The sequence below is a fragment of the Elephantulus edwardii genome, unplaced genomic scaffold, assembly GCF_000299155.1.
Source record: "Elephantulus edwardii isolate Elephantulus edwardi_28Jun2011 unplaced genomic scaffold, EleEdw1.0 scaffold00342, whole genome shotgun sequence".
NCBI classification, from domain to species: domain Eukaryota; kingdom Metazoa; phylum Chordata; class Mammalia; order Macroscelidea; family Macroscelididae; genus Elephantulus; species Elephantulus edwardii.
The window spans coordinates 1,076,476-1,088,059 of NW_006400092.1; the positions used below are offsets into that span (position 1 = coordinate 1,076,476).

The 11,584-nt window shown below is 37.5% G+C and overlaps 1 protein-coding gene across 1 annotated transcript in view; it reads left to right on the forward strand.

Moving 5' to 3' along the window:
• LOC102854533 (alpha-2-macroglobulin-like) overlaps positions 1 to 11,584 on the forward strand; it is a 158,855-nt gene that overhangs the window by 90,618 nt on the left and 56,653 nt on the right. Inside the window, exons 29-33 of the mRNA XM_006901759.1 lie at positions 1,592 to 1,810; positions 1,989 to 2,119; positions 2,531 to 2,621; positions 4,346 to 4,414; positions 4,762 to 4,864. Coding sequence (XP_006901821.1) covers positions 1,592 to 1,810; positions 1,989 to 2,119; positions 2,531 to 2,621; positions 4,346 to 4,414; positions 4,762 to 4,864 — 613 coding nt within the window. The remainder of the gene's footprint in view (positions 1 to 1,591; positions 1,811 to 1,988; positions 2,120 to 2,530; positions 2,622 to 4,345; positions 4,415 to 4,761; positions 4,865 to 11,584) is intronic.

The following is an 11,584-nucleotide window of genomic DNA, read 5'->3' on the forward strand; positions in this document are numbered from 1 at the left end:
AGGCCAATAAGTCAAAAGAAAGAAATAAATAAATGGTGTCTAAATTGGTAAAGAGGTGGTGAAAACTTTCACTATATGCAGATGACATGATAAAATACACAGAAAACTCCAAAGACTCAAAAAAACAAAGAAAAAAACACCCAAACTCAAACCTGTTAGACCTAGTAAACCAAGTTAACAGAACAAAAACCAACAACCTGTTAAACCTAGTAGACCAAGTTAGTAGAGTGAAGGAATGTAAAATCAACATATAAAAATCACTTGTTCAATATTACTAGCTATCAGTGATATGCAAATTAAAACAATAATGATCTACCATACCTCTCACCCCAGTTACAGTAGCAAAATTTAACAGGACAACAAACAATAGATGTTGGAGAGGATGTGAAGAAATTGGAACTCTAACGCAATGTTAGTGGGAGTGTAAAATGGTGCAAACTCTGTAGAAAGCAGTTTAGCATTTCCTCAAAAGACTGGCCATGGAAATATTATATGACTCAGCTTTTCTACTGCTTGTAATATATGCCAAGGAAATCAGAACTGAGACATGAATGGAAATATGCATATCTATGCTCATTGAGCATTATTCACAATAGCAAGAAAATAGAAATGACCTAAATTTCTATCAACAAGTGAGTGGATTGAGAAATTGTGGTCCATCCACCCAACAGAATACTATGCTACACTAAGGAACAACAATTTTACAAAGAGAAATAGTAAAAGGAGTCATCCTGAAGAATAGACTGGGGACCTGACCATGTGTCTGGCCTGAGAATGTGTCTGACAATCCAGCAAGAGGTGGAGTTGGAGTGGCCAGTCAAGTCAAAGTTTCATCTTGTCTGAGAAATTACTAAGACCTCAAAATAGAATCTGGGCCAGAGCCAGCACTTCTTCTGTTCTAGGTGCCATTGAAAACTAGGGCATCCAGCCTCTTACGGAGTTTTCACTGGTCTCAAAAAATCTAGGGTAGCCAGGCTAGATTGGGATGGTGTCGTCCTCCATGACTTAATTTCAAACATTCCTCATCCTGATTTTCCCTTCATATCTATTTTGCCTCTACAAACCCTTCCCACTATTCTGAAATAATCTAATTTCTCATTTTTTGTGGTAGTTTCTTAATATTTTATCACATATTTTAATCTCCTTTTATAGTATCCTTACCAAAATATTATTGCATAAGTTTATTAATTATTGAAATAACCTCTTGTTGTGTTAGATTCTTGAGTCTAATATTCACATGTATAAGATATCTGAATATGAAAAAATTTTTACACTTGATTAATGAGTTGATCGGAAAGGAATCAAAATTCCATTTAAGGAATATGATTTTGACTATATGAGAGAGGAACTCTGGTGGTCAAAGGAGTAGTGCTGAGAACATAAAACACATATGGCTTAAATCAACAAACTGATCTGTGGGAGAAAAGTGGGCAGTCTCCTCCTGTGTGATTGACTGCCTCTGAAACCCACTGGAGGGTTTTGACTTGACTAGACATAAAAACAATATATGAGAGATAGTAGTGGTAATATACTTTACATCTATTAACATTTATCTTACTTGCCCGTGATTTTTACACTCAATTTTTTACAGGATACAGTGGTAGCTCTCCAAGCCCTTGCCAAATATGAAGCACAGATTTTCACTAAAAGTGAGAAAACAACAACTGTCACTGTCAAGTCATCAGGGGCATTCACCAAAGAATTCCAGGTAGACAATGCCAACCGCCTATTGCTTCAGGAGGTCCAACTGCCAGAGATTCCGGGAGAGTACAGCACAACGGTGTCAGGATCAGGATGTGTGTATCTCCAGGTGAGATTGTTTTTCAGATCTTGAGGAATTCTAGAAATAAGAGAGAAAGTCTCAATGAATTTTCTACTTCAACAGTAGAAAGAAAAATAGCAGCTAAGAGAACAGGTGAGTCATCTGGAAGAGACTGAGAAACTCTTTCAATGGAAATATAAAGAATGTTTCTTTAAATTCATTTTAGACATCCTTGAGATACAACGTATTACCAAAGAAAGATCGGAAAGCTCCCTTCTCTTTGATGGTTGATACTCTGCCCAAGAGTTGTAATGAAGCAGAAGCTCACAAGAGATTTCAGATTCTTATCAACATTAGGTAAATCCTTCATTGATACCAGATCTTTTATTTTCTTTTCTTGTATGGGCAACTCCACAATCCAGAGTCATATGTAATGACTATAGAACATCAACAGTATTTATTTTAATTATTTATTGCATTTTTAGCAGTATTTATGACATGAAAGTTAATTCATTCTTACTGAAAAAGACTTACAGAGATTAGAATGTTGCCTTGCTTCCAGAGAATGAGTAAATATAGTGAACGGGTTTTGTCTTTTTTTGTTTTTTCTTTCTAGATAATAATAATGGAAGTAGATAGACACAGAAATTGAGTGGTAATTAGGTAGAGGGAACAGTAGGAATAAAAGAAAATGGGTGAGATTGCTGTCTTAAATTAATTCCAGTGTACGTAGTAATGTGCCTAATGCTTATTTGTTTTACTTCATAGTTATACTGGGGAACGACCGAGCTCCAATATGGCCATTGTTGACGTGAAGATGGTCTCAGGCTTCATACCTATGAAACTATCAGTGAAAAAGGTAAATTCTAAATTCCTAACAGAAAAGGCATGACAAATGCTGATATTTTAGCTGACAATTTTATTTTATCAATGTATTTTTTAAGAGATTTACTTCCCATTTTCAGACAAATATGTTTCTTAAACTTGTGTTTTCTATCACTTTAATAATGTATATAATGGCATGGAGTTCTAGGGTAGCACAAACACTAACTATTCAAATACTAACTTATTTAAACAAAAGTAGATTGATATTTAAAAAATAATTGATACACCCCAACAAGATAAAGGTAAACAATACAGTTGAAAACGGGCACAGGATATGAACAGACACTTCACCAAAGAAGACATTCAGATGGTCAACAAGCACATGAAGAGATGTTCAAAATCCCTAGCTCTAAGAGAGATGCAAATCAAAAAAACTATGAGATATCATCTCATTCCATTAAGAATAGCAAATTTTAACAGAACAGTGAACAATAAATGCTGGTGAGTTTGTCCAGAAACTGGAACCCTTATTCACTGTTGGTGGCAGTGTAAAATGGTGCAACCACTATGGAAGGCAGTATGGCACTTTCTCAAAAAGTTACAAATCGAAATACCATTTGCACCAGCAATTCTTCTACTGGGAATATACCCTAAAGAAATTATAAATGTAACACAGGCAGATATATGCACATCCATGCTTATTGTGGCATTATTCACAATACCAAAGAGTTCAAAAAAACTTATGTGCCCATCACAAATGAAAGGATAGAGAAGCTCTGGTATATTCACACAATGGAATAATATGCTGCATTGAAAACCAAGAAACTCATAGAATATTGTTCAAAAGGGGTGACCCTGGAGAACATTATGCTGAGTGAAATATCTCAGTCACAAAAAGGCAAATACTGCATAGTGCCACTGTTGTAAAATGGGTCTGCCATCAGGGTCGGGGTGAGCCTGAAAAAAATTGGATAAATTATGTATACTGCATTGAAACAGATGAGGGAGAGAACAGTTTAAAATCGATATATGATTGTGTATTATGGTTATAACAAGAATCCAGAATGAATATTGCATAGTGGACTGTACTTGGGGGTTGGGTGGGGGATTATTGTGTACCAAGAAAATAACTTTTCTTTTACTTTTCAAAGAGAAGAACAAACTGAGGGAGAGGGATGGGCAGGTAGAAAAATGCAACAATGGATGAATGGAAACCCAAAATCTCCATAAAAGTTATTTAAAATTAATAAAATAAATTTTTTTTAAAAAATAAGATAATTGATATTAAAATGTGATATAAAGAGTTTAAAATAAAATGTAAATTACATTTCTAGGAAATAACAAGTATATATTATTATTATTTTTCCTAACTCGAACTCCTCCTTAAAATATAATTCTAAATGGTTTCACAGAATAGCTAAACTGTGCACTAATTAATCTCCTTGAACTCATTTTCTTAACTGAAAAAGAAGATAATTATAGTATTGATCTGAACATTAATAGTGTTGATCTGAAATTCATATAATTTACACATATAAAATTTATATCATTCACACATATAAAGGCAATTAATAGAGTGTGACTGGAACACAGTGAAAGTTCAGAAAATATCACTTTCATCATTACTCTTATTCCTAAAGAAACAAATATTAACAGTTTGAATGCTCTGAGAAGCAATTTACATGATAAATACTTAAAACTACTCTTTGCTGAAAATTTTCTCATTCCACATTTCTGATTTGTACTTTTGGTCAACAGCTCCAAGAAAGACCACAGATTCCAAGGACTGAAGTGAGCACCAACCATGTCTTAATTTACTTTGAAGAGGTAAGAAGCTCCATCCCATTGTACTAGGCCCAAAAAGACAACTGAAGACTCTAGAAGTTCTATCCAATTATCAAATAAAGTCATCCATGAATATAAGTTAGGGAGGAGAAAATGAACACAGAATAAGGTCTACATTGATCAAGAAAACACAGTTTATTATATTTGACTGTTTGTACAACTGTCTTTTTTGTTCTCATTTTATCTGGCACTGGAATGTGTCATGTAAATTTCAAAATCATCAATTTCTTCTATAAGTTTTAGTTGGATATCAGGGATTGGTAATATCTTAATATGAGAGGTTAACTTTCTTAACCTTTGATTTTAATTCTGTTTTCCTGTCTTTTTAGCTAACCAATCAAACCTTGAGTTTCTCCTTCCTAGTGGAACAAGATGTTGAAGTAGAGAATTTAAAACCAGCTACGGTCAAAGCTTATGATTATTATGAGACAGGTAAGTGAGATCCAACCATGCTCAGGATTATAAATGAACAAATAAATGGTCTATTTACATAATTAAACTGTCTCTTCTGGGGAAAAAAGCATCACAATATCACAGTTGAAGAAAATGTGAGTTTACAACCACTGAATAATCATAAAGTGTATTAAGAGAAGAGGGAAAGAATATACTGAGTCATTGTATCAAAAGGAATTGGCAGACACAGAAGAATTCAATGAAATAACATATGATCAAGAGCCTACGTTGATGAAAGAAGAAGTTCAAGCTGCTTTGAAGTAAATAGCAAAAAATAAGGCCCCAGGAATAGATGGTAAACCAGTTGACATATATCAGCTAACAGATGCTGCCCTGTATGTGCTCGCTAAGCTGTGTCAAGAAATCTGGAGAACAACCCCTTGGCCAACTGACTGGAAGAGATCCATATTTGTTCCCATTCCAAAGAAAGGTGACCCAACAGAGTGTGGAAATTATAGAACAGTATCATTGATTTCACATGCAAGCAAGATTCTGCTGAAGATTATCCAAACACGACTGGAAAAGCACATCAGCAAAGCACTGCCAGAAGTCCAGGCTGGGTTTAGAAGGGGTCATGGTAATAGGGATATTGTAGAATATGTTAGATGGATATTGGCTGAAAGCAGGGAGTACCAGAGGAACGTCTATCTGTGCTTCATAGATTATGCAAAGGCATTTGACTGTGTGGACCATAACAAACTGTGGCTGACTCTGAGAAGAAAGGGAATCCCAGAACACTTGATCATGCTAATGCAAAACCTATACTTGAACCAAGAAGCAGTCGTCTGAACAGAGCAAGGAAACACTGCATGGTTCAAAATTGGGAAGGGCGTTCACCAGGGATTTGTCCTGTCTCCATACCTTTTCAGCCTGTATGCAGAACAGATCATTCGGGAGGCTGGGATCTATGAGGAGAAATGCTGCATCAGAATTGGTGGAAGATTTATGAGCAATCTGCGTTATGCAGATGACACAACCCTGCTTGCTGAAACTGAGGAGGACCTGAAGCGCTTGCTGCAGAGGGTCAACAAATGAAACCTCCAATATGGGTTGAGGCTCAATGTCAAGAAGACAAAGATTCTCACCACTGGACCAATTGGCAGCATCAGGATGGATGGTGAAGAGATTGAGATTGTTCACAGCTTTAGTTTGCTTGGATCCACATCAACACTCTTTGCACTAGCAGCCAGGAAATGAAAAAACTTATTGCGATGGGAAAGTCTGCTGTTAGGGACCTCTCTAAAGTACTGAAGAGCAACAGTGTCTCTCTGGAGACTAAGGTGCATCTGATACAGGCCATGGTCTTTGCAATCACTTGTTACACATTAGAGAGCTGGACAATGACTAAGGAGGATAGAAGAAGAATAGATGTCTTTGAGCTTTGGTGTTGGAGAAGAGTATTGAGGGTACCATGGACTGCTAAGAAAACAAACAGATTCATCCTAGAGCGGGTTAAACCAGGCTGCTCCTTGGAGGCAAGGATTCTGAGGCTTCGTCTGACATACTTTGGTCATGTTGTAACCAGTCCTTGAAAAAGTATATCATGCTTGGGAGGGTGGAGGGACAGCACAGGAGGGGAAGTCCATCTAGGAGGTGGATTAAATCGGCAACTGGGATAATCGGGATGAGTGTATCAGAGACAATGAGATTGGCATAGGACAGAGCAGAGGTTAGGGCTGTTGTACGTAGGCTCACTATGAGTCGCAAGCAATTTGAGGCCACATAACAACATCTATTTCTTAAATAGGTCTTAGAACCTTTCTTACAAATTGATTATCATTCACACAATGAATACTAGGTAGCACACAGGAGCAATAACTTTGTAAATTTTTAACTAACTTGGGAGGGACTGGAGAGCATTAAGCTGAGTGAACTAACTCAGTCCCAAGAAGACAAATATTGGATAAGACTGTTATTGTAGAATTATTATAAAGATCCGGGGGCGGCGGAGGGGGGGAGGGGGAGAAAGGCTGGAAGCAGAGGGATGTGGATATATAGGGGGGGAAGGGATTAATCATTGGGTTGTACAATTTGATGGGTGGGGAGGTGAGGGAAATTGAAATAATTTGTTTTATTTTGTATTAGAATTTTGAAAATAAACTAGTGAAAAAAAATTGGAAAGGGTGTACACACAAAAAAAAGAAAGTAAAAAATATGGGCAAGAAGTTCTGTCAAAATTCCTCTACAACATTTTTTGGTATGGTATAGATAACTCAAAAAATATGAAAAGAGCAAAGATATTTAAACGGCTACATCTTAGTATTGATGTACTGTAGGAGACCTAAATGTTATTGATTTTTTACTTGTTCTTTTGGATTGTTATTGTTAGATGCCATCAAGTCAGTCTCATTCCAAACCATCCTGTGTCCAACAGAATGACACACTATTGGATCTTGTACCATCCTCACAAATGAGCACATTGTTGTAGTCCTGTGTGCTTTGATAGTCTTAGAAAGTTTGAAAAATGTTTCCATATATCAGGAACTTATGCTACTTACTCATAACGTTATTGTTTTATTTAAATAGGTTTTTTTATTTTATAACTAGTTCACTTACAAAGCTCATATACATTGTTTTTCTCATCAGATCTTTCCCATTCCTTTTACCCACCCCTCTTTCCACCCATCAAATTGTGCAACCCTATGATTGACTTCCTCACCCCCCCCATCCTTACCCCTCAGTCTACCCTCCCCATCTTGGTTACTCATACATATCCTACAATAATGTTCTTATACAGTATTTGTCCTTAGGAGAAGGAGTTAGTTCACTTAGTATAATGTTCTCCAGTCCCTCCCAAATTAACTAATGATTTACAAAATCATTGCTCCTGCATTCTGTGTAGTATTCCATCCTGTGAATGTACTTACTTATAACTTTTAAATAGAAACTTATAATTCTATATATTGGAACATCATAACATGCTTATAATGCTGAAATATTTCTTCTTTCTGCATCAAAGTCATTTATAAAGGAAGGTTTGCCTGCAACTCAGGGGAGGGGAGATGAAGGAGAGAAACAAATAAAGAGTCTCAGAGTAAATGTGATCCAAAAGAATTTAGAAATTGTCAAACAATATCACTAATATAGCATGCAAGCAAAACATTGCTAAAGATTAATCAAAAACAGCTAGAACAGTACTTTGAAAGAGAACTGTCAGAAATTTGAGCCACATTTAAAAGTTCTGGAACTATTGATATTATTGCTGATGTCAGATGGATTCTGGCTGAAAGCAGGCAATACCAGAACATCTTTTTGTGTTTTATTGACTATTCCAAGGTTTATATTTGAGTGGATCATAACAGATTGTGGCTAAGAATGAATAGAACAGGAATCCCAGAATACCTAATTATGCTCACACAAAGTATACACCTAGATCAAGAAGCTTTTATCAAACAGAAGAGAATATTGCATGGTTTAAAACCAAAAAAGATGGGAATCAGGGTTGTTTCCTCTCTCCATATCTATTCAGTCAGTCTGCTGAGCATATCATTTGAGAAGCTCGACTTTATGAAGCAGAATCAGGATTGGGGGAATATTCATCAACAACCTACATTATGCAGATGATACAACTTTGCTTCCTGAAAATAAGGAGGACTTGAAGCGCTTGGTGCAGAAGATCAAAGACTTTGGCCTTCAATATGGATTGTATCTCAACACCAAGAATAAAAATATCCTCACCACTAGACTGATCAGAAACATGATGATAGACTGAGGAAAGATTGAAATTATAAAATTTTTCATCTTGCATTGATTCCAAATCAACACCACTGGAGCCAGGAGTAGGAAGATCAGCAGATTTATTCCATTGGGCAAGCCCTCAGTAAGAGACTTCTCCAAATTACTGAGGAGCTCTGATACCAGTTTGAAAGCCGAAGTGTGCCTGATTCAGGCTATGGTCATTTCAATCACTTGGTGTGCACCTGAGAACTGGGCAATGAATAAGGATGGCTAAAGAAGAGTTGATACCTTTGATTTGTGATGTTAGAGAAGAGTACTCAATATCCCATAGACTACAAAAAGAAGAAACAGATATGTCTTGGAGAAAATGCAACCAGAGTGCTCTTTGGAGGCAAGGATGGTAAAGCTTCAACTTACATACTAGGAGAGGCTATTCCTTGATAAGGGACATTATTCTTGGAAAGGTGGAGGGAGGATTTGCAAAGAGGAGAAGACATTCAAGGAGACAGAATGACACAATTGCTGCAGCAATGGGCTTAAGTGTGTCAGAGATGATAAGGATGGCACAGGATAGGACAAGACTCAGAACTGTTATTTATAGAGTCACTGTTGTTGTTGTTACATGTCATCGAGTCACTTGTGACTCATAACAACCATATGTACAACAGCTCTAAATACTATTCTATCCTGTGCCAACCTAGCCATCTCAAATCCACTTATTCCCACTGTTCCAGTCACAGAGTCGATCCATCTCATCGAAGGTCTTCCTCTCCTTTGCCGCCTCTTCACTCTGCCAAACATGAGGTCCCTCTCTAAGGACCAGTACCTCCTTGCAGCATGCCCAAACTATGTCAGACGAAGCTTTAGAATCCTTGACTCCAAGGAGCATTCTGGCTTCACCCTCTCCAGGACAAAACCTGTTTGTTCTGCTCGCAGTCCATGGTATATTCAACACTCGTCTTCCAGCACCACAGCTCAAAGGCATCAATTCTCTTTCTATTAACCCTATTCACTGTCCAAGTCTCTGATGCATAGCACGCAATTGCGAAGATGATAGCCTGGATCAGGTGCACCTTATTCTCCAATCTGATGTTGTTGCTCTTCAGTACTCTTGAGAGGTCCCTCACAGCTGACTTTTCCAATACAGTTCTTCTCTTGATTTCCTGGCTACTGTTCCAAAGAGTGTTGATTGTGGAGCCAAGTAAACTAAAACTGTTCACTATCTCAATCTCTTCACCACCCATACTAATGCTGCCAATTGGCCCAGTGGTGATAATCTTTGGTTTCTTGATGTTGGCCTTCAGTTCATATAGGAGGCTGCAGTCCTTGATCTTCCAAAGGAAGCACTTCAGGTCCTCCTCAGTTTCAGCAAACAGGATTGTGTCATCTGCATAACACAGGTTGTTGATGATTCTTCCACCAATCCTGATGCCAAGTTCCTCTTCGTACAGCCCAGCATCTCAGATGATCTGTTCTGCATACAGATTGAAAATGTATGGAGACAGAATATATCCCTAACGAACCCCCTTCTTGATTTTGAACCATGTAGTGTCTCCTTGCTCTTTTCTGATGACTGCCTCTTGGTCCAAGTATAGGTTTCACATTAGCACAATCAAATGTTCTGGGATTCCCATTTTTCTCAGAGTCAGCCACAGCTTGTTGTGATCCACACAGTCAAAAGCCTTTGCATAGTCAATGGAGCACAGATAGACATTCTTCTGGTATTCTCTGCTTTCTGCCTAGATCCATCTAACATTAGCTATAACATCCCTAGTACCATGACCTCTTCTAAATCCAGCCTGCACATCTGGCAGTTCTCTGTTGACATATTTTTCCAAACGGTTTTTTATAATTTTCAGCAGAATCTTGCTTGCATGTGATACTAATGATATTGTTCAATAATTCCCACACTCTGTTGGTTCACCTTTCTTTGGAATGGGAACAAATATCGATCTTTTCCAGTCAGTGGGCCAGCTGGCTGTTCTCCAGATTTCTTGGCACAACTTAGTGAGCACATCCAGGGCAGTGTCACTTTGTTGAAATATGTCAATTGGTATGCCGTCAACTCCTAGAGCCTTATTTTTTGCCAATTCCTTCAGAGCAACTCTAACTTCCTCCTTTGTCACCATAGGCTCTTGCTCATATGTCATTTCATGAAATTCTTCTGTGTCAGCCAATTCCTTCTTATACAGTGACTCTGTGTATTCCTTTCATCTTCTCTTGATACTTCCTGGATCATTTAACATTCTACCCAAAGTATCCTTACGTATTGCCACCCGTGGCTTGAAAGAAAGAAGGATAGGCCATCCACTTCCGAAAAGACAGGCCTTCAAAAACCCTATGAACAGTAGAACACACTTAGACTATCGCTTGGACTAGCAGACATGGCAATTGAGACTGAGATATTAGAAACAGAAATATAGAGAAGAAGGAACAGCTGTAAGCAGACACTAGTGATTGGAACGTGGAACTTGAGAAGCATGAAAGTAGGAAAATTGGACATTGTTAAGAAAGAAATAGGACACATAAATATTGGCATACTAGGTATTGGCAAAATGAGATGGCTTGGCATGGGGCATTTTGAATGAGATGATTATATGATTTACTGTCCCGGGGAAGAAAAGGTGAGGAAGAGTGGGGTTGGTTTCATAATTTAAAAAGTCATTTCTAGATACATCCTGAAAAACAATGGGGTGAGTGACAGGATAATAGCCATACACATACAAGGAAGTGAATACCACTATAATTCAAATATATGCACCAACGACTAGAGCCAAAGAGGAGGAAATAGAAGATTTCTACCAACTTTTGCAGTCAGAAGTTGATCAAACATGCAATCAAGATGTATTGATCATAATGGGCAACTGGAACACAAAAGTTGGGAACAGGGAAGAAGGATCAGTAGCTCGAGGCTGGAGATAGAATGACAGAATTCTGCACATTCAATGATTTATTCATTGCAAATACCTTTTATAAGAAGCATAAATGCAGGCTACTGACTGGAAGAGATCTATATTTGTT